This window comes from Chionomys nivalis, chromosome 8, assembly GCF_950005125.1.
Source record: "Chionomys nivalis chromosome 8, mChiNiv1.1, whole genome shotgun sequence".
Classification (NCBI taxonomy): Eukaryota; Metazoa; Chordata; class Mammalia; order Rodentia; family Cricetidae; genus Chionomys; species Chionomys nivalis.
The window spans coordinates 96389432-96412313 of record NC_080093.1 but is presented as its reverse complement, the minus strand read 5'-3'; the positions used below and the strand labels follow the sequence as shown (position 1 = coordinate 96412313).

Here is a 22882-nt window from a genome sequence, read left to right as displayed (position 1 = left end):
GTCCCAATTAAATCACTGCTTTGCCTTTATCTGTGGGATGATGAAATCTGACTAAAGGGTTCATTTTGACTGGGGGTGGGGCATGGCCTAAAAACAAAAGCAAAATAACAAAACCCACACAATTACATTTATTTATTTCTCTTATGCAAAAGTTTTGGCAAATGAATGAGAACACGAGCCTCCCCCAGCTTCTCACTCCTTGTAAGAAGTGGGTCCCAGGGATCAAGACCTTGCCTTCATGTTCATGCCCCAGCCTTCCCCTTCACCTTGTAAACAAGAAGGGTCGGGGGAAAAGACCTTTATTGAATTTTGCAGTGTTAGGCATGTGCTACTGAACTATAGCCCCAACTCTGGATTGTCTGAAACAGGGTTTCCCCGTAGATCCGGCTGGCCTGGAGCTTCTTATCCCCCAGTCATAACATCCTGAGTTCTGGGGTAACAAGCATGACCTGACCAGTCCCTGAAATACAGGTGTCTTAGCTTTGTGGTTGATGTAGAACTTCTTTAGGGCTGGGCCCAGGCCTGTTGAACCAAGTTCTCTGTAAAATTTGGGCTTGTGGGGGAAGCTCCTGGCACCATGGCCCCCATGGCAAATACGCAGCTGCCAGTGCCTCAGGGCTTGCCCTGGGGCCTCAGACTCTGCCTCTGTCTCTGCCACTTGACTGTGAGCTTCTGTAGGAGTTCATGTGGATGCCGCCGGAACTTCTGCTGTGTGAAGTAGAAGAGAACAGGGTCCAGTACACTGTTGGCACTGGCAAAGGGACGGGTGCCTTTGTAGGCAGCTGCAAATGTCTCCAGTACAGGGCAAGAGACACCAGGTGTCGACCGCACCGCCAAGTAAGCTGTCTTGGTGATGTGGAAAGGAAGGAAACTGATGGCAAAGACAGCCGCCACCACCACAGCCATACGGGCTGCCTTGCTGCGCCGCTCTTGGGCCACAAGCCCTACTGGGCCATCCTGGCGGCACAGGCGGCGGGCCATGCAACAGTAGCAGGCCAGTAAGGCTGTGAAGGGCAGCAAGAAGCCAATGACCGTGAGAGCCATGCCATAGGGCAGGTAGCGGGTGGACAGGATGGGTGGGCTCAGGTCATAGCAGACAGTGCGGTTGCGCTGGATGCCCGTGGCAGCAAAGACTGCTGTGGGCAGGCACTGAGCTGTCACGGCCAACCACACAGCTCCACATACCACCCAGGCGGCACGGCGACCGCCACGCTTGTGCCAGGGGGCCAAGGGGTGGCAGATGCCCAGGTAGCGCTGGAAGCTGATGCAGGTGAGGAACAGGATGCTGCCATGTAGGTTGGCATAGAAGAGAAAGCGCACGAGGCGGCAGGCCAGGTCTCCGAAGGGCCAGTGGTCCCCTCTGGCATAGTTATAGATGAGTAGGGGCAGTGAGCAGGCATACAGCAGGTCTGCCACTGCCAGGTTCAGGGTGTACACAGCCGAGCGCGTCAGGGTCTGACGGGATGCGCAGATCTGAGCGATGACGCAGACGTTCAGCGGCAGGCCGACCGCCAGCACCAGTGAGTACACCGCGGGTAGCAGCAGTTGCTTGAAATCCTCACGGTAGACACACGTAGTGGGCGGCAAGCCTGGTGTCTGGATGGTGCCATTGCCCAGCTCCATTACTGCCCAACTGCTTTTCCTACGCTTGGAGAACCTGGGGATGTAAAACACACCCTGTCAGTGCCACGCTCACCAGCTCACTCCGCACTATGCCTTGAGTCCTTAACTTTGTCTCCTCTTAAGGCTCATTGTCCCATAAAGATCCATACAGAACTCCTATGGAAATGTGTGTTCCAATGAAGCTCAAGCTTGAGAGAAATCAAAGTCATTTCGTTTCTCTAGTATTTTATTTCCTCTCAGTGTTCCTAATGAACTTCTTCAATTCGCACAACCCTAGTCAATCGTCTCTTCTGTGTGTGTTGGGGGGGGGGGTCGGGATTGGTGGGTTTGAGTTCAAATCACAGCTGTGACCTTGGAGTGGGGATTTACCTCCTCACTCTCCCTATTGGAGGAATAAGAATGTTGTCATTAAGTTAGAAGATGTCTGAGATCTCTGGGGGTAGGACTGTGGCAATGGTATGTACCTGTCTCATGCAGATGGAAGACCTTTATGAGGAAGTACCAGGTTTGGTGTTTCTCCACGTCCTCCGTTCCTCCACGTTTCTCTGGTGGCTCTTAGTTTACCCCTGTGGACAGTGCACACACTGAGAGCTCACCGAGGAAAATGCCAATGATGCCAGCCTGAATGCCACCTTCAAAACCCATGTTCTTTCAGTCACAGCTCATCTGTAAAACAGGAGAGGTGACTCAGGTGATCCGGGAAACTTCCTTCCTGTCGACTTTAGTGGGTGGGAGCGGGGTTGTGTGGATGAGTGTGGGGCAGAGGCTAGAGCAGCGCGGGTTGATCACCGCTGCTCTAGTACCCAAGCCAGGAGGCTCACACTGTCTGTAACTCCAGCTTCAAAGGAGTCAGTACCTCTGGTATTTGCGCACACATGGATGAACATACCCAGGCATACATGCAGATGGTTCAGCAGTTAAGAGCACTGACTGCTCTTCTAGAGTATCCAGGTTCAACTCCCAACACCCACATTACACTCATAACTGCCTGTAACTCCAGTTCCAGGGGCTCTGACACCCTCACAAAGACATACAAGCAAGCAATACTCACAAAAGGCATAAAAAACAAGCAGAGGTGGTCCCTGGTGGCCAGAGGGAAACTCCAGTTCTCAGGGGAAACCAATCAGGAATCACACTGACCAAGCATTAGAGATGGAGACTAGATGTAAATGTTATAACTAATAAAAAACTTTCCCAGGAGAAATTTATCCTGGCTGGGGACGGTGTTCATCTGTATGTAGTGGCATTTCAATTGCATTTTAATAAATAAATACTACCTGAAGATCTGAGAGTAAAACAGTCCCACTGGTCAGCCTTAGAGACCAGGTTATGGTAACACACATCTTTAATCTCAGTAGCCATAATGACATACACCCTTAATCTCTGTAGCCACACTAGTTGCCATAGAAACTGGGCAGTGCATGCCTTTAATCCCAGTAGTGCACACCTTTAATCCTAGCACTAGAGAGGATTATAAAACGGGAGGAAACAGCTCTCAGACACAGTCTCCTTCTGAGATTCCTGGGAAGGATCGCCATTTCAGACCGAGGCAGAGATAAGAGCCAGTGGTTGGCTGCTTTGCTTCTCAGATCTTCAGGTTGAACCCCAATTTCTGACCCTGAGTTTTTATTAATCGTTCTTCATTTGGTGCCCAACATTTTAGGGCACAAATTTACGAAGAAGTCATTTGACTGAGGCTTTCTAGCCATGAGCCCAAGCCAGAGCTGGGATTGAAATTTCAGCTCTAGGAATTGGAACCCAAACCTTGGTTCAAGAGAAAAACTAACTCTCCCAGTTCCCATCTGCCTCAGCTTAGCTTCCAGGTAAAGACGGAAAATACACAGAGCATCTGGATACTGTATATTACTCTGTTGTCTTTGAATTGTTTGACTGCTGAGGAAGGAGCAACAGCTGCTAAAAGACATTATTAATGCTGCTGGATTAATGCAACCTACATATTTTGAAAATGCCTTGATTTCAAAATTTAAATCAATGGATATGTTACTTTGGAGAAGAGATTTTGCTTTTGTTTCCACAGGAAGTGAGAGGCTATGGATTCATTCTGGGTTAAGAAAAATAAGGTTTGATCAAGGAAGACCCCCTGAGAAATCTCCAGTAGGAACAGATGGCTCAGATGACCCAATGTTTCACAGTGCATCCGGTGCAGCTTCCTGTGTCCCTCCCTTAGCAGGTGGGGGGCTCTCTGACCACACTGCCAGAGAGAGTTTTGGCCTCACATGGATGAAACTGAAGTGGCCTCTTGTTTCTCCAGCCTCGGGGGAGACTGGTCCTTCTAAAACTTCATCCCCTGGGAAGGAGCAAGAGCTGCAGAAGAAGGACTCTGAATAGGCCTCAGGCACCACCTGCTCCCTGATGACACTCCCCTCTGTCTCTGAGGACCAAGAGCTGAGTGCTCCCCTCCTGCAGGGGGTGAAGAGACGGAGGGATCCTTTGACCCCAACTGTGAGCAGTAACTGACTTTGGCTATCGTATCTGTCATTCGTTCTCGGGCCCTAAGGCCTAGACTGTCTCAAATCACAGCTTTTGCCCGGACTCCAGCTATGCTGCCTGCAATAGGAACCTTCAAGAGGTTCCTCTGCTCTCGAGGAAACTTGTACAGTCCTCTGGCTTTGTCCTCTCCACGCTCCTCTCGTTCCTGCTCTTCCTCAGTCATCACACTGTTCCCAACACTGCACGGCTACTGCAACAGACCTAGCACCATCGCTGGCCTGTCCATCTGTGCTGATCTTTTCACAGTGTGCTCATGGGCCCGTCTCATCTCGGCCCTCCTTCTGAGTTCCCAGCCACTCCTGTCCCACCCGGCATGGGCCCATTTGCTCACGGCACAGACTGACAAGCAGCATCCATCACCATCTTGGGTCCGTGGTACCAGTGCGCTGGGGCGAAGGATACTCAGACACGTGCTGCCCTCGCTCCTGTCCTCAGCCACGCTGTAGCACCTCTGGCTTCACTTTGGACAGCTTCCTCTGCTCTCTGACCCTGCTGGCTCTGACTGAAATAGCCCTTGTGTGTGGAGGGCACCTCCCTGCCACTCCCACACCTTAGCCTGGCAGAAACAGCTGAACAAAAGGCATCCTTCCCAGAACTCTGTGCAGCCATGGGAGGAGGGCACAAAGGGACCCAGCCTCACAGACCCAGCTCTCCCTCAGTGTTCTCATCTGTTAAATGGGTTATGACAGTTCCCAGTCCTCCCTTAGCTGTAACACCTGAGCCACCAGAAATCCATTCACTTCTCTGATCCTGTATCCTGTACCCATCCTCCATTTTCCACTCATTTGTTAGGTCATCTACTAACATTCCTGTCGGCACCTCTCTCGAGATGGCAATCCACTGGTAAGGTCCGTCCTCACCCAGCTACTCTCACCTGCCCTTCCCACATGCCCCTTTGCCACAAGCCTTTATTAAGTGCCTACTGTTTGTCATCAACTTCCCCCACACATCCCTATTAACAGTCTCAGCACAAAAACCCAGGCCCATGAGAGTGGGTGTGGAGACGGGCGCGGAAGAGGCTGTGGAGCTGCTGGGACACCGGAATGGTGAGAGAGAGGATGAGAGATGACTCCTCTGGCTCTTCGGGGGGGGTGGCCTGAAGATGGTGGGGAGCGGGAGGGCAGTTCAGGGAACGGATCCAGGCTGGTCCTCTGCTCCCACTGCCTCTCTCGGCTGCTGGCTACAATGTGACAGTTGCCACCTGTGTGTTGAAATACCATAGACGATTACCAAGCCCACTTTACAGGACCGGGAAACCAAGGGAGAGCCAAAATTTTGAACCAAAGTGAGATCAAGGTTGAAGAGCAGGTAAACACTTGGCCAGCTGTGTATAAATTGGGCACCTACAGTTTATTTGGGTGTGTGCCAGGAGATCCAAGCAGACTCGGTAATCTTACCTTCTTCCCAGTAGTTAGCTCCTTGTGGTGTTCCCAGAACAGTCTCCTGTGGCCCAGCGTCGCTCAGGGTTGAGGCAACTTTGAAGACCTAAGGGAAGATGGGGTGCTGGCCCTGGAGCAAAGCCTGGGTTAACACTTCTAAATAGCTGCGGCTTCTGCCGGGACTGAGGTGGTTCCTGCAATGAGAGCCTGAAGCCATGAGATGGCGCTAGTGGACAGCTGACGAGGACAAGACTAGAGCCCGTGCTGCAGGGGCCTCCTGTCAGGCCGGGGCTGAGCAAGCCCCGTTCCTCTGGCCCTCCTCAGATTTCCACTTATTTATCCACCTTAATAAGCTCAGGCCTCTGTCTGAACCTCACCCTTCAATGCAGCTCACAGCAGCCACTTGCGTGTCCAGCCCGGAGTATCGCTATGATGCCTCATCTTCTGCCCATCTCCACTCCAGGTTCCTGGGTAAACCACCAGCAAAAACACAGCAGCCCTCACCCCACCGAGGGACAACCTCTGCTTGCTTCCTTTTCTTAGTCCAGGTCACAACTATGAGGTCGGTTCTGCAGCACCGTCAACGGAGTGCAGACGCCAGGAAGAACTGACTCAGCGCTCTTGGTACCCTTAGATCCCGGAGTCGCAGGACGCCCTTTGACTGATCCTCCGTGTCTGGAGGGGCGAGGAAGCCTGTGGGACAGAGGCAGGAGCTGGAAGCCTGAGTCACCACCTACTAACATTCCCTGCTCCCGCTGGACCTGAGATGAGGCTTCCAAACTTGGACTCCCTGCCTGCTGGGAAGCCACGCTGGGAAACCCCCTTGCTGTATCCCAGCCTTGTGAATTTAGCAGCAAAGGTGCAGGATGGTGGGGTTAAGACTTGGCTTCCTTCTTCTGAGTCAGACTAAGACCCAGCCTGCTGTGTGGCTTAGAGCCTGCTATCCAACCCCTCTGAGCCTGAGAAACGTACGGTAGCTGTGTTCCCTTCCTTACAGGGTTACACCCTCTGTTCCAGGTACCACCCAGCCCTGACCCTGTGTGGCATCAGCCTGAGAACCCTGGAGCCCACCTCCAGACAGACTGAGGTCGGTTCCTTATGCCAGTCCCTGGTACCTGGGGGACAGTGGGTAGGGGACAGAATCCCCATTGGGACAGTTCTGGTCCCACCAGGCTACAGCTGGCAAAGCCAGCACAAGGCAGCAGGGGACAGGCATCTGCTTTCTCTTCTCTCTTTTTACTTCCCCTTCCCTCTCTGTGGAGCAGGGACCAAGTGGAACTGAAAGCTTATTTTGAGGATGAAGAAGCAGCTGCAGCCTGGGACTGGGGCCCCTTCCTTTGTTTCCTTGGGTAGAAATTCCGTAGCCCTCCTTCGGGACCACAGGCTCTCCCATCCCTTCCCCTCACTGTGGATCCAGTGACTGCTCAGCTCTGAGGACTGCAGAGCATAGAGCCCCAGGAACCAGGGGGCTCAGGAACCAGAGGGCTCAGGCCTAGCACTTGGCCTGCCCTGCGGATGGACCTGGAAAAGATCATTTCAGAGCCTTGAGGATGTGGGAATACGACCTGCCCATGTGAAAAGAGTGGGGTCCTTGGCCCCATGACCACCTCAGGGATGGTGGGACTCCCCGCTGGGCACCTGGAAGTCCAGACTGGAGTTCTGACCAATGGCTGAGAAGGAGAGAGGTTTTGTCAGGCTTGCAAAGCTGTGAGGAATGAGGCTGGAGTTGACATGGCTGCATGGACTGTGTGCCAGGCATGATGCTGTGTCCTGGAGATACAACCATGAGGGGCGGGCTGTCAAAATCCAAGGGTGGTAGAGTAAGGACAGGGAGCACCATGGAACTTCTGGATCCAGCTATGCTGAAGTCTTTAGCCTCCCACTGAACTGTGGTGGTACAAGCCAATCAATTCTTGTTTTGCCTCAGTCCACTAGACCCGGGTTTCTGTCCTTTGATATCAACCATCCAAAACTAGGTGTGGTGGTGCAGGCCTGCAATCCTTACAGTTGGGAAGTAGAGTCAGGGGTATTAGGAGTTCAAGGTCATCCTCAGCTACCTAGCAAATTAGAAAGAAGAACTGGAGATGGAGCTGTTAGTGGAGTTCTTGCTTAATGTTAGTTCACCAAACCCTGGCTCCAGTTCACAGTGCTCTACAGCACAGGCATGGGGAGATGGGAGCTGGAAGACCCAAAGTCTAAGGCCATTCTCAGCTATGTGAGTTCAAAGCCAGCCTGGCATACATGAAATTTTTATCTCAAAAAAGAAAGAAAGAAGGAAAGAAAAAAGAAAGAAAGAAAAGGAAAGAAAGAAAGAAAGAAAGAAAGAAAGGAAGGAAGGAAGAAAGAAAAAAGAAGGAGCTGGAGAGATGGCTTAGTGGTTCAGAGCTTATACTGTTCTTTCAGAAGATCAAAGTTTGGTTCGCAGTCTTCAAATCAAGTGCTCACAACTGTCTATAACTCTGGGGAGTCTGGCACACTGACCTCCACAGGCACCCACACTCATCTGCACACACCTATACACATACAAATAGTTAAAATGTGTGTGGCCGGGCAGTGCTGGCGCACGCCTTTAATCCCAGCACTCGGAAGGCACAGGCAGGTGGATCTTTATAAGTTTGAGGCCAACCTGGTCTACAAGAGCTAGTTTCAAGATAGGCTCCTACAGAGAAAGAAAAAAAATGTGTATGTGTATTTCTGGACAGGTTTCCTCTGTGCAACAATCCTGGTTGTCCTGGAAGTCATTTTGTAGACCAGGATGACTTCAGAGTCTCAAAGATTGCCTGCCTCTGCCTCTCTTTAGTTTTGGGATTAAAGGCGCAAGTCACCACCACTTTGCTTTAAATATATATATATTTTAAATCACCATCTTGCCCGTAATTCTGACCTACAGTAGGCTCCACCTCCTCTCACAGAGTTTTGTCAAGAATCCCATCATCTCTGCCTGGGAAACTAGAAGAGGAGGGCAGGTGGGGCAGAGGAACTGTCGTCTGGTGGAGCACGGTGGGGCAGAGGGACTGTCTGGTGGAGCACGGTGGGGCAGAGGAACTGTCATCTGGTGGAGCACGGTGGCAGTTCTCAGAGTGACCACGGTCACCTCAGTAGTTCTTGATGGGATAGCAGAACCCATTTGGGCTCCACTTGCTGTATGTTCTAGAAAGGTCACTTTACATCCTTGGGTCCCCATCGTCCCTGATACTCACTGCTAATTTCGTGACTGTCCAATGGAAGCCAGAGCTGGGATAAGGACTCTGGTACCAGGATCTTACTTGGGATGGGCTGTACTGGTCCCACTTTGCAGATAAGGAGTCAGGTAGCTGTTGTCTGGATGTTGTCGTCCTACAGAACCTTGTGTTAACAGCTTTGTCCCCAGCTGGTAACACTAGACTGGGGCCTGGATGGTGAGGGCATTGACCTTCTCTATGCATTGGCTCTCGCACAGTTCCCATTGGATGGGTGAGTAGGTAGGGACAGGTTGGAGGAAGTGGGTCAAAAGGGTGAGACGTTAAAGCCTTGTTCTCCTCCTCCTCTTCCCCCTCTCTACCTGCTGGCCGCCACAGGGGAGCGGCTCTGTTCCACCGTGCCCTTTGCTATAACGTTTCTGCATTGCTGCAGGCCAAGAGAGGGCAAGCTTGGAAACCATGAACCAAAATAAATCCTTAAGTGATTGTTTCTCAGATTTCGTCACAGGGATGACGAGACTTAGACAAGTTGATGACTTGTCCAAGGTGACAGTGAATCAGTGGCCAGTTGGGATCTGGATGCAGATTTGAGTAATGATAAAGTCTGTGCTGGGAAGAGAGGTGACATTTCCCTACCAGAAACCTGAAGCCAAAGTGGTTAGGAGTTTTTCGTGTACACAATAGACCCCTCGTGGCACCGTTTCCCTGGAATAGGTTAAAACAATGGAGGTTAAGAGTCAGGGCCACGGGTCTGGATCAGAAAGACTAACTTCCTCCCTCTTACTTTGTAAGATACTGGACACAAGACCTGCTTTGCTTTTAGGTCTCGAGCTCCGTGGAAATCCTGGAGAATCCTGGATGAGTGAATGCTGTCCATGAATATAAGCCACAGGGCTCTATCCTCGATGCTAGTGTGTGTGTGTGTGTGTGTGTCTGCACGCGCATGCATGCCACAGGTCAGCTTTCTCCTTCCACCAGGTGAGACTGAGCTCAGGTTGCTTGGTGGCCATCACCTTCACCCACTGGGCCATCTTGACTGATGACATATTTGCTGGGGGCTAGGGGAATGGCCACAGGAGTTGTACCTCTAAGCCTACCTGATTCCACAGCCTGTTCATACACACTGTCTGTTTATTGCCCATTTCAGAGACAAGACACTGAGGCGCAAAGGTATCTGGTTCCATGCAAGGTTCTATGTGTAAGGCTAGGCTAGAGAGATCCTCAGAGGACCCCTCACTTCTCATGAGAAGCAGTCCTGTCTGAGACCTGCTGTCAACATCCCTCATATATCCTGAAGCCTGATCCCACCTGACAGAGACAAGATGTCCTCTGACACCAGAACCAAGGGTCAGTGGCAGACTCTGGGATTCTGGACTTGCTGGGCCAGACAGGTCTTAAGATCATCTGAGAACCCTCTTCTCCCCCAAGAGGAGACCCCTGAAGCCCCCCAATGACTTGTCTGGCCCCTGTTTGCATATTCCCCTTGACTGGAGCTCCCTGAGCTATGCTTCTAAGTTTCCAGTTCTCTCTGGCACAGCCTGCCTCCGGGACCTGAGACACTCTGGGGAGGTCGTGCCAAAACCGTTTATCAGCAGCTCCTCATTCCCACCACTGGATTTTGAACTCACATCCAGATCCAGGAAACCTGGGCCGCACACTAGGTTGACAGGAAGACTTCAAAACAAAGCTTGTAGCCAAGTGTGGTGCATACTTGGAGTCTCAGCACCAGAGAGGTAGGCGTTTCCTCCTGTCATACAGCTCTCAACCTCCGCTGTGAGCCGTGTGGACCTGGGGCCAATCCATGGAGGTGGAAGAGGGATTTGTAGGTGTCTGAGGCTGGCCCGGGAGGGACATTAGGAGGGTATCAAACCTGACTCAGTGTGAAATGGGGGAGGCTGTACGGTGACTCAAGTGCCACTCAAAGGTCACTGTCCCTGGGAGGTTCTCTTCTGCCACTCTAGCTAAAATCACAACCTCCTACATATGTGTGGAATTTCCCCAATCTGTTATATTTTTCTTCTCAGTACCTTTAGACTTTTATTACTACATTTACTTATTTATATGTGTGCTTTTTAATGTCAGACCACAACTCGGAAGAGTCAGTCAGTATGCGTGTCTAGGAGACTGACCTTAGGTAGGCTTGGGGGCCAGCTCTGTTACCTGATGTCATCAGCAATCCCTCTTCACCAATCCTCCTCCTTCCTTCCCTTTCTTCTCTCTCTCTTCCTTCCTTCTTTCCTTCCTTTCTTTTTCTTTCTTTTTTTTCTTTTTTTGTTTTTTTTTTTTTTTGAGACAGGTTTTCTTTGTGTAGCCCTGGCTGTCCTGGAACTCGCTCTGTAGACCAGGCTGACCTTGAACTCACAGAGATCTGCCTGCTTTTGCCTCTTAAGTCAAGTGCTGGGATTAAAGGTGTCTGCCCTCACTGCCTGGTCCTTTTTTTTGAGACAGGGACTCTGGTAGTCCAGGCTAACCTCAGACTCACTATGTAGCTGAAGATGATTCTGAACTTCTCATCCTCCTGCCTCCACCTCCTGGGTGTGTGCCACCACACCGAGCTCGTGCAGTCTGACAATGGACCCAGGGATTCGCAGATAAACACTCTCCTGACTGAGCTGGAACTCGTGGTGATCCTCCTGTCTTAGCTCTTAAAGTGCTTGGATTTCAGGTGGACATTACCATCTTTGAACAGCTGTTCTACTTGTGTGTGGATTGATGTGATTTGCCTTCTCCACCGGGATGCAACCGCCAGGCTTTCGCATGCAGTAGGTGCGCGGTAGTACTTGTGGGAGAACTGAATTCCAGACGTGGCTCAAGTGCGTGGACACTGGCACGAGGAGCAGAGATCTGCTGGGAGGTGCGGAGAGCCTGCAGCATGTGGTTTGGGGGACCAGGATCAGCAGAGATGGGTGTGTGTACAGGCTACTCCTGGAGCTGCTTGTCTGGCTTTCTGAGCAGTTTGGGGTGGGAAGAGTCCCAGCCGAAATGGGAAAAAGGCTGCCTGCCTTCCTCGACTCTCTGCCCTGTCCTCTGGTGTCTCTAGGCCTCTCTCTCTAATTGGAATCTCTTCCAGGCACCCAGGCTGGCTTCTGTCTGCTCTGCAGGTGCTCCCAGATTCTAGCTTTTCAAAATCACCACTTCCATATGAGGCCTCTGATCCAGCCCCTGGCGCAGTAGCACCCCAACCTCTCTATGCCACCTGCACCCCACTCCAGGACCCAGACCTACTGTACACAGCTAATAAGTCGATACCCCTTAGCATGACACCTTGCTAAGCATGGCTGGAGGACATGAGGGTCCCGCTGTCTGCCCTGTGCTGCCCTGGTCTGCCGTGAACTCACCACTCCCCTCTACTTAATCTCTTTTCTCACTTCTACACCTTTGATCCCAGCAGCCCTCAGATAACCCGGCTTCAACTTCCTGCCACCTAATGAACCATCTGCTCCTCCCTCCTGCTCCCCACCACCCCCTCTATTGTACCCTTCCTCCTTAGCCACCCCAAGCTGATTCCTTACCCTCAGCCTGCACTTCCTCTCAACAAAAGTTCTCCGTTGACCTCACTTGTCTCTCCAGCTGTGCCTCTTCCTCCTTCATAGTCAAGCTTGTGAATGAATCCTCCCCTTCCCGCCTGCACCCGCTGCTCGCACCCCCATGGTCAAGCACAGGACAGAGTGAGGAGAGACAGCAAGCTCCCAGTCCCCCAGATGAGGCAAGATGAGACTGGGGTGCTCCTAAAGAAACCTCCAGAATGCCCTGACAAGCCTGGAGGGGTGAGGGGTGCAGAGGCTGCAGGTGAAGCTGATGTGGGGTCCCATGAGGAGCACTGTTCCGTGGCTTCCGGGGAAAGGCCTAGCCCCTGCCTGGACCTTATAGGAGGGGCATGGGAACTTTAGAAAGAGGCGACTAGGCTGGGTGGGCATGGTGGCGCATGACTTTAATCCCAGCACTCAGGAGGCAGGTGAATCGCTGTGAGTTTGAGGCCATTTTTGGTCTACACTGTGAGTTCCAGGACAGCTAAGGTTACACAGAGAAACCCTGTATTGAAAAACAGACAGACAGACAGACAAAAACAGAAAAATAAAAGAAAGAAAGGAGGCAGCAGGACTACCAGGACTCTGGGACTAGGTGGCTCTGTGGTTCCCTCTGGAGGAGCCCTAGGTCGACCTGGAGGGACCTTTGCACCTCTGTGTCCCGACCCCACTCCCACTGCTTTGGTCTGGCTCCCTGCTCCGGGAAAAGCAAGGGAATTTGGAAGGTTCCAGTACTTGATCTCCCTTGAGGCCCATGTAGGTCATCCGTCTCTGAGAGCAGAGGGATGCCCCTAGAATCCATTTGTTTGCGTTGCACCCACTTTTGCAGGAGAGGAAACTGAGACCAAGGGAAGTGAGGCATTTGGTTCTGGGACAGCACAGTCATCTGTTTGTTGGGGTGGGTGTCCGGGCAGCTGGCTCATGAACCCCAAAGACATTCATCTGGGGCAGGGCAGAGTTGAAATGGTAGCAGCCTCTGGCCCCTGCCTGACGCTGGCATTCAGCATGGCTCTCAGGAAGCTCTTCCCTCCCTTGAGAGGCTTTGTCTCTGCAGTGGCAGGCCGGACAGGGAAAAACAAGAAAGAACCTTGAGCCATCTGTTCCAGAGTCTGTGGACCTGGTCTGATTTCTTCTTGGGGGGTGGAGCTCAGGGTCATACCCAGCCAATTGGAGTTGGGGTGTGATGATCTCATCAACAGTACCAACTTTTGGTGTCCTGGTCCTACATCTCCCCGTCCTCCTGGCATGGGGATGTGTGCTCCTGTCTTGGAGCCTACAAACTTGACCAAGTCCCCGAGTCTTTACGCGGGGTGGGGAAGGGACAGAGAGAACCTATGCAATGGCACGAGGAAGATAGTTACTATTTAGTTTGGGATCGCCTCCGTTGGTGAAGCATTTGTCTTGCATTCTTGAGGTCCTGGGTTCAATCTTTAGCACTGCATAAACCGTGCACGGTGACACACATCTGCAGCCCTAACATTGCAGACGTAGACCCAGGAGGATCCAGAGTCAGCTACACCGTGAGATTGAGGCCAGCCTGGGCTATACAAGACGAGGCTCACAGACTGGAGCCTGTCCGTTGCCTTGCCCTGCTGCACAGCAGCCCCAGGCTCTGCTGGTCCTCTGTGTTTTCACTTGTCAGCTCATCCTCTTTCTGCAAACCCGCAGGCCTGGCTCAGCAAAACCCTGACATCCTCACTAACTTCCCAGAGTCAAGTTCCACATAATCCAGGCTGCTGACTTCTTTTCTCAGCACCCACCCACCCTGTCTCTCACACGCAGGCGACATCCCCAACCCCTGGGACCAGCTGTGCTTGCCCCGTTCCGTGGGTGGCCAGTGTGTTTCTGTCCCTAGCCTGCACTGTTCTCATACTGGTGGCTGGCAGGCTCCCACTGAAGGCAAATGCATTGCCAGGGAAACCGGGTCCTGCCCTCGGGAGCTCGGTGGGGACCGGAACTCTTCCCATAACTCTAAACAGACAGGGGAACTTCAGCAGGAAGGGGCTCTGCAGACAGGGAAGCCTCACCAAGGAGCAAGGGGCAGGGAAACAGCTAAGTGAGTCAGGAGGCCAAGGGCTCTTCAGGCAGAAACTAGAGATAAGCATGAGACAGATGATTGGAGCTTATGGTACCCATTCCAGTCTCATAAGAGCCTGTGAGAGAGGACTGCTCGTTATCTCCTCGGGATGAGACGCAAGTCACACAGAGGAACGGCTCTTGACTGTGAACTCAAGGGTCCGTATCACCATGGCTGTGCTACAGAGGACCTGAGATGACGGAGAGTTTCGGATCTCCATAGGAGCTGCCTCCTCCAGGGAGTCTTCAGAACCAACTAGAAGGAATCTCCCTCTGACCAACCTGGGATGCCCATCAGCTTCCTACATGCCTTCTGCCTGTCCGGGGGCTCTGCCTACTCAGTGGTAATCTTACTCCACTTGACCCAGAGCTGACCACTCACCAGTGATGGCTTTGGAGGTAACCAATCAGACTGTGCCTCAGGGATTTTTATGTGCCTAGCTTGGAAGACTTTCTCTCTTTTCTCCTAGGCTATGGTGAGAACGGCGACAGCTTGGTGCTTCTGGGAAGAACTTAAGTGAGTGTGTAGAAACGCAGTGAAGATAAGAGGGAGAACAGAAAAAGAGAATGTGGCAGACCCAAACCTTCTGTTACGTGAGCTGACAAACTGTTCAATTAAACCAGCCCTTGCCACTCTGGCACTAAATACACAGGTGATGGCAATGAAATGGGATTCATTAATTTTATCAAAACTAAAAATCTTGGGCTGGAGAGATGACTCAGCAGTTAAGAGCACCGGCTGCTCTTCCAGAGGTTCTGAGTTTAATTTCCAGCACCCACATGGTGGCTCACAACCATCCCTAATGTGATCTGATGCCCTCTTTTGGCCTGCAGACAGAACACTGTATACATAATAAATAAATCTTAAAAGAAAAAAAAAACTTAAAAATCTTTGTGCAAAAAGAAACATTATTATCAGAGTAGAAAGCTCCGCAAAATGAGAGATGGTATTTGAAAATCTTGTCTGGTTAGGAGTTAATACAGGTTCAAGGCTTGCATGGTCTGCAGAACAAAAACCAGGCCAGCCAAGGGTACATGGAGAGACCTTGTCTCAAGACACAAAAACAAACCACAGACACACGCACAAAAGAACAAACCAAAACCAAAACAACCAAACTCAGTGAAGAACTGAATGAACATTTCTCCAAAGAAGAGCTGCAAGTGGTTAGTAAGTACTGAACGGATACCCTACCTCACTCATCATCAGAGGAACACGAATCAAAGCCGAGAGGTACCCAGGGCAACGGTTATCACTGAACACTGAACGGGGATGAGCACCAGGGAGACGGCTCAGTCAGTAAAAGTGCTTGTTTCTTGAATGCATATATAAAGCCAGATGTGGAGGCACGCTTCTGTGGCCCAGCACTTCTACGAAGACAGGAGTAGAGACAGGAAAATGGCTGGAAGGTCATTTCTATGCAGCGCAGCAGAGGAAACAAGAGAGGCTGCCTCCAAAACAGAGTGGAAGGGGAACTGACTCCAACGAGGTTGTGTGTGTGCTGTGGCTCATGATCACCTCCACCCACATACCCACCAGTGTGAACACACACACACAACACACACGATAAATAGATAAACAAACAAACAAATAAATAAATACTTTTTAAAAAAAGCCCTAAATACAAACTAGAAAATATCAATTGATATTGATGAGGAGATGGCGAAATCTGAATTCCCATTACTTGCACAAATGTAAAATAGTACGGCCACAGTGAAAAAAAAAAAAACCAGTACGGAAGTTTCTTAAAATAAATAAATGCATACCTCAGGATTAGCAGATTGTCTAGCAATTCCACCTCTAGAATCCAAACCACAGTCTTAAAGAGGGAGGAAGTTCTGATAAGGAACGGTAACGTGGATGAACCGTGAACATATTGTGCCAAGGAAAGCAATGGACCCTTGTAGTTACAGGAAGAACTGAGAGTCCACAGACCCAGGGCAGTGGGGAGCCATGGCTTTCTGCGTCCAGAGTACTCTGTGCTTGAGAGCAGGTCTCACTGTGTGGCTGAGGCTGGCCTCAGGCTTCTGTTGCAGCTCTGGGGTTAGATGTCAGCAGTCACCGTACAATAATGTGTATGTGTGCTCCCAGGAAGGGTTAAATGAGCTGGAGAGATGACTCAGCAGTAAGAGCACTAACTGCTCTTGCAGAGGACCTGGGTTTAGTTCCCAAAGCCCACATGGTAGCTCACAACCATCCATGACTCCAATTCCGGGGAATCTGATACCTTCTTCTGATTTCAGGTGCACATATGATGCATTTACATACATGCAAGCAAAAACACTCACACACATAAAACAAAATAATACAATCTAAAAAAAAATTTAAGGAGGTTAAGCTGGGTGTGTTGTCCTGTTCCTGTAACCTTCAGAATCAGACAGTCACTGAAGGGTTAACACAGGTTCAAGGCTAACCTGATCTGTGTAACAAGTTTTAGCCAGCTGAGCCTACACTGTGAGACCGTGTCTCAAAATAAGACAAAACCAAACAAAAAGTTAATGATAAGTTTTTTTGTGTACAGCTTTAAACAAATTCACAACAAAGAAATGAAGGGAGGAAAGGATGCCAGCCCTGACCAGCACGTCCGCCCTGGAGACAGCTCTCCATTGGCTCAGCAGCGCTTGGCGGAGCTCACGAGCAGAGAAACAGCGTTGGAAGAGGGTGGTCGTGTCAGGTTTGTCAACTGACAGGTACAGGAAAGATGTCTTCCTCTGAGACAAGTTCAAGCATGCTGACCGCCCATCACAGAAGACACAATGTCTAAACTCCAGGTTCCTTCTTGTCCCCCCAGCCCATATACACATATTACTTGGCCACCTTTGCCTTGGTCTGTGGCAACTCAAAAGCTGGTCCAAGGGCTGATATTCTGCTCATCCCTGGTGCTGTGAGGAACTAAGTTCCTTAACTACCAGCTTTATGTCTTTGGCCGGCATCCATGAAAGTGGAGCAGGCTAGCATGTAGCTAGCAGGCTACACACATGTGGTAAAAACAGGCCCCTTACGTTCTTGATTCTCTTTGCATCAGAACCTTGGAGTGTGTGGGGGGCATAGGAAACCTATTTTTATGATGCAGTGGTCCTTCTGGGACTCTCACCCCTGAAAGGTGAGCTTCTCTAAGGATCCATCACTCTTCTTGGAGGCTGCTTCTCCTTTTCCACGTCAGTTGCCAGGAAACCCAGCGATGCTTCTTAGGAATGCAATCAAACAGTTCCTCAAAAATCAACCTAAAATTGTCACATAGAGCAGGAGTTCCACTCCAGGTTCACACCAAGAAAAGTGAAAACAGCCCCACAAACCGGGCACGGTGCCAGCTCGCCGCAGCGGCAGCGGCACTCGAGATGCTGAGACACAAGAACTGCCACCACTTGAGGATGGCCTGAGATGCAGTCTCCAAACAAAGTGAGGGACCGGAGAGAGGGCTCACTAGCCAGGACCGTTCTTATAGAGGTTTGGGCACCGTCGTCAGCGTGATCACGACTTGCCCATAACCTTAGCTCCGAGGGGTTCAGTGCTATCTTCTGTCTCCTCAGGTACCTGCACACACATACACACACACACACTATATATATATACACACACATTTATATAACAAACATATATTTTATATAAATATATATATATATTTGCAACCCTTAGGCTAGAGAAATAGCTCAGGGGTTAAGAGCACTGGTTGTTCTAGAGGACCTGGTTCAATTTCCAGCACCCACAAGATGGCTCACAACCATCTGTAACCCCAGTTTCAGGATCCAGTGCCTTCTTCTGACTTCTGCAGGTGCTGCACACAAGTTGTAGACAAACATGTAGGTAAAACCACTTACACACATAAAATAATACATTTTAAGCCTGCACTGATGGTGCACACCTTTAATCCTAGCACTGGGGAGGTAGAGGCAGGGGGATTTCTGAGTCTGAACATTTAAGATCCAAACCATAACACAGCAGGCAGTGAGACTGGCCCTAGGTTTTAATATCTTAGGAGTCTAGTGTTTTGCCTCAGATTTCAGCTCTGCCCAGAGACGATCCTCCTCCAGGATGCCCTTCCTAAAAACCTGCAAGTCATCTTAAATACATGTTCTCATTTTGTCTGCCCTAGGAGCTTGGCGGGTAGACCCTAGGAGCCCATTTTACAGATGAAGAAACTAAGATCCTAAGGTTTAATAATGTGTATGAGAACCACATGACTGGCTGATGCTAGATTCCAACCCAGCTGTTTCTCTTTCCCCTGGACTCCAATGCCCCTTAGCACCTCCGCCATCCGCTGTTGGGAGGCATGAGGCACTCAGGACCACAGGACTCCCAGTTCTCTGATGTGACAGAGACAGCATTTCCCTCACTCTGGATTAAATGCAGTCCCACCCTATCCCAGGCCGTGGAAACCAGTGCTGTCATGGGATGCCTGGCTCAGCTGCTGCAGACTTTGTTGTTGCTCGTTACGCTTATTATTTATTATCTACGGGTATGCATGTGTTCACATGCATGTGTGCATGTGTTCATGTGTGTGTATATGTGTGCATGTATGCATGCATGTTTGTGTAGTGTGCATGCGTGTATGTGTGCGCATGTGTTCATACATGTGTATGTATGTGTGTATATTCGTGTGTGTATATGTGTATGTATGTGTGTGCGTATGTACACTTGCCAGAGCACATATCTGGGAGCCAAAGGGCAAGTTTCAGGAGCTGGCTGTCTTTCCGCCATCGCTCCTCCCGGGTCCCAGGGATTGGACTCAGTTGAGGATCTGCAGGAAGTGTCTTTACCCACTGAGAAGTCTCACCAGTCCACGCTGCAGACTCTTTGCACTTGTCCCCGGCCTATGAGTGCTTAAGCAGACAGTGGGTCTCTTAGTTCCTGGGGCTCTGGTACCCAGCACACGGCTGGGCACAAAGGCCACTGATGTAGTCACACGTGCCTGGCACAGGGCCTGCCTCCCACACAGCTGTTACCGTCAGATCAGCACTGAGCAGGGAAAGCAGGTAAACACGTCATGCCCACATGCCCAGGTCAGGGTTCTGGCCCTAACTAGACACCAACAGTCAGAACGGAAGAGTCGGATTCTGGGCTGCCAGTCCACCCAGACAGAAATAGAAAGCTGCTTCAGAGACAAATGGGGAAATGGGGTGCTGAGGGGGCCTGTCAGGCAGACACACCCTATGGACTTAGTTCCACAAGAGTTTTGACTGGCCCCAGGTCCTTTGACCAAATGGGAGCCTGTCACACACTGTCAATTCCTTCCTCCTCCAGAGACAGGAGAAAACTCAGCTTGACCCTAGCTCTGAACAGGGCTGATCTTCCCTCCGCCTCCTAAGGGCTGGAATTACAGACATGTGCCTCTATCCCTAGCTTGATTGATTTACTCATCCGAGTAATTGTTTTGCTTTGTTTTTGAGACAAGGACTTACTCGATAGTCTAGGCTGGTCTTGAACTCACTATGGAGCCAGGCTGGTTTTGCACCGTGGCCACCCTGCTGTAGTCAGAAAGGTGCTTCGGTTACTGTAAGCTCCAGCTCATCCTGGCTGCGCACACTTCGTGGAGACACTTGCCGTCTCTTGGGTACTCAATAAGTTAACAGGCACATGGCTGTGTGCTGCACAAACGCGCAGAATCCTGAGAGTTGGCATCTGGAATCTTCCTTGGTTGCTCTCCACTTTATTCATGGGCGTGGGCGCCACTGGGCCCAGGCCTCATTAGCACAGCTAACCTGGCCAGCCAGCCTGGCACTGCTGTAGTCTTCTGAGCTCCGGAATTACAGGGGGGCTTCTTTGCTTACTTGGGTTCTAGGGATCTGAATTCCCATCCTCACACTTGTCTGGCAAGTGCTTTAACCACTGAGCCATCTCCCCAGTCCCACACTTCCAGCTTTGGGTCAACGAAGTCATTTCCTCTTTCATTCTGTTGTTCAGGCGCCAAACAGCCCACATTGACTAGGCTGCAACAATGAAACTAAATTTTGGAGTTAGGAGTTGAAATCCAGTATTACTGCTAGCCAGCTGGATCCCCAAATCCCGAGACTGGCATTTTCCCTCACAGACCTCCATCTTCTTGTCTGTAAAATGGGATACTAGTAGTCCGTCCAGAAGACACTGGATATCACAAAGATTCAATGGGACAATTGAGGCTCCCAGTCAGCTCTGAGCCTCAAAGGGAAGGTGGCGGCTGGTGGACCTCACAGAGGAGTCAGACAGATTGCCAGCCCTGCAGATGACCTGCAGGGAGCTCCCAGGGGAGACTGTAGAAGCAGTCTAAGAATGAGGCAAGGGGACAAGCTAGAGACAGCAGCTAGTGCTACTGTGGTCCCTGCCCCATTCCTAGGAAATTAACAAATAGTAAGGAAATATCAAAAAGGAAAAAATATATAGAGTCTCATTTCTCTAGGCTGGCCTGGAACTCCTTACACAGCTGAGGATGACTTTGAGCATGTGACCCTGCGCCTCTACATCCTGAGTTGTGGGATGTTGACGCTCACCACTACGCCCAGTATCGTGTAATGCTAAAGCTCTAGCCCAGGGCTTCATGCTTTGCTGCACACACCTCATCCCCAGCCAAATGAGTCTCAGCAGTGTAGAGAAACTGCCCCCGGCAAGCCTGGCGACTGTGTACGGGCACACATGCTCACGAACTACACGTTTACACCTTCACCTTGCACACATGAGCAGACGCACCATTGAAGGTGCATCTTGGTACATGCCTGTAATCCCAGCACCGGGAAGGCTGAGTCAAGTTTAAAGCTAGCCCGGGAAACACAGTACGACTATCTAAAAAGAAGAAAGCACAGCACTTCATAGCTTGCAAAGGCCCTTTCACTTTTCATCTCATTTGATACTGAGGGATGGAGAATAGTCTCTGAGCTGTATGAATCCCATAGACCTTCAGGAGGCCAGCAGTGAACACAGAGCCTCTGTCTGCCTTCCCTGGATCCAGGCTAGCAGAGTCCAGTGTCAACAGAACCTCCAAGAAAGGTTTAGCCCCACTCCCCAGACCCACCCATTCACTGTTTCTCCTCCCCTTCACAATCAGGCCTGGACTCGGAATCAGTTTGCTCAGCGGGGTCAGCTTCAGGTTGCGTTGTGTTTTGGCACCCTTCTTGCTTGTTTCTGCCGGGGTGCCTGCAGGGTCCTGAGAACCCCATCCCGCCCCTCTCCAGGGACCCTCTGTACTCTTTAGAATTCGACAAAGAGCAGGTTTTTGGTTTTGTTTTGTTTGCTTGTTTTTTGAGACAGAGTCTTACTGGTCTGGGACTCACATGAGATGCACTATGTGGAAAAGGTTGGTCTTGAACTCACAGAGGTCACCTGCCTCTGCTGGGATTAAAGGCCTGTTGTGCTACACCATCCAGCACAGAGCAGTCTTTAAATACTCAGCTACTAGAATTCAGTTAGACATTGCCCCAAGTAAGAAGTTCAGGCCTAGAGACCTCGTGGTGGTGGCACAATTCTTTAATCCCAGCACTCGGGAGGTAGAGGCAGGTGGATCTCTGTGAGTTCAAGGCCAGCTTGGTCTACAGAGTTCCAGGACAACCAGGGCTGTCACACAGAGAAACCTTGTCTCAAAAAAAATCAAAAACAACAAACAAAAAAGAAGTCCAGGCTCAGGAAATAAGAATGTCTTGTGACATTCAGAATTCAAATTCAGACTTCTACAGCTCCAAATCTCCAAATCCTGTCTCAGTATTCCACGGCCCTATCTCCTCCACTCGAGTCCTGTGTACAGCGCAGTTCTGGGCAGAACTGGGTAGAGGAAATGAGAAGGAAGGAGGCCCCCACACCCACCCACACCTGCTCAGCCACTGCACCAGCCAGGGCTGCAGTGGTGTGCACCGGGGCCAGCCCCTGAGGAGAGAAGCACCGTTACCTGGAAAATTCACCCTGCTTCGGCAACTCCTGCCATCCGTGAGAGTTGGAGTAAGCTGGACTCCTGGAGCAGACCCTGCCACCGAGTAAGGCAGGAGTCTGGGAGGTGGCAGATGAGGAAACTGGTGTTGCCAGGAGGGGAAGTGACACCGTCTCAGGGAGCTCTCAGTGGCGGGACCAAAGCTCGATCTGGAGATCTTGCTTAACTGTCTGGCACAAGGCTGACTGGGCCACTGCCCAGCTAGGAGCCAGTCACCCCATCTCTGCGTCCTCACCCAAGCAATGTGTACCGTTGGACTACCTGTTTAGCCCAAGGGATGCTGGGAGGATGGAGAACTGGACACAAGGAGGCTCCTAGCTACACATCAGCTCCGCTCCTAGTCTCTCTTGAGTTTGGGCACAGCCTTGCTCCTGCTCATTACTGCCACAGGGAACAATTACCGTGGTTTCTCAGCCCATTAAGAGAGATCCAGACCCCCAGATTAACAAATCGATTGTCTGTGACCATGCAGGTCCAGACACCACTCCCGAGGGACTAAGAATGGATGGATCCTCAGAGGGAGGGAAGCTTGGAAGAAGAGCAACACCCTGGTAGCTCTCCCCATCCCTAGCCTCAGTCTATACTAGAGCTTGGGCAGGACCAGGAGGCCATGGGTCCTTGACTGGCCTGGGCAACCCCTCCCTGCCAATAGGATCATTCCTTCCTCTTCTTGTTCACATGTACCACACCCCTGCTCTTTT

At 50.9% G+C, this 22882-nt stretch overlaps 1 protein-coding gene across 3 annotated transcripts; it reads right to left on the bottom strand.

Moving 5' to 3' along the window:
• Positions 1–137: 137 nt before the first annotated feature.
• Positions 138–22223, bottom strand: P2ry6 (pyrimidinergic receptor P2Y6). Of its 3 annotated transcripts, none has more exons than XM_057778113.1 (4): positions 22143–22223; positions 5532–5619; positions 2088–2289; positions 138–1657 (listed from the first exon to the last, which is right to left on the bottom strand). In XM_057778113.1, the coding sequence occupies exon 4, from the start codon at positions 1621–1623 to the stop codon at positions 613–615; it is 1011 nt and encodes a 336-aa protein (XP_057634096.1). In that variant the 5' UTR covers positions 1624–1657; positions 2088–2289; positions 5532–5619; positions 22143–22223; the 3' UTR covers positions 138–612. The 3 variants fall into 3 exon arrangements, with proteins under 3 accessions (XP_057634096.1, XP_057634097.1, XP_057634098.1); XM_057778114.1 differs by lacking the exon at positions 22143–22223 and adding an exon at positions 5891–5998; XM_057778115.1 differs by lacking the exons at positions 5532–5619; positions 22143–22223 and having other exon boundaries at positions 2088–2341.
• Positions 22224–22882: the final 659 nt, after the last annotated feature.

What these genes read in the sequence shown, in the direction of transcription:
- P2ry6 (XM_057778113.1), bottom strand. Translation starts at nt 1,623, where the DNA reads ATGGAGCTGGGCAATGGCACCATCCAGACACCAGGCTTGCCGCCCACT.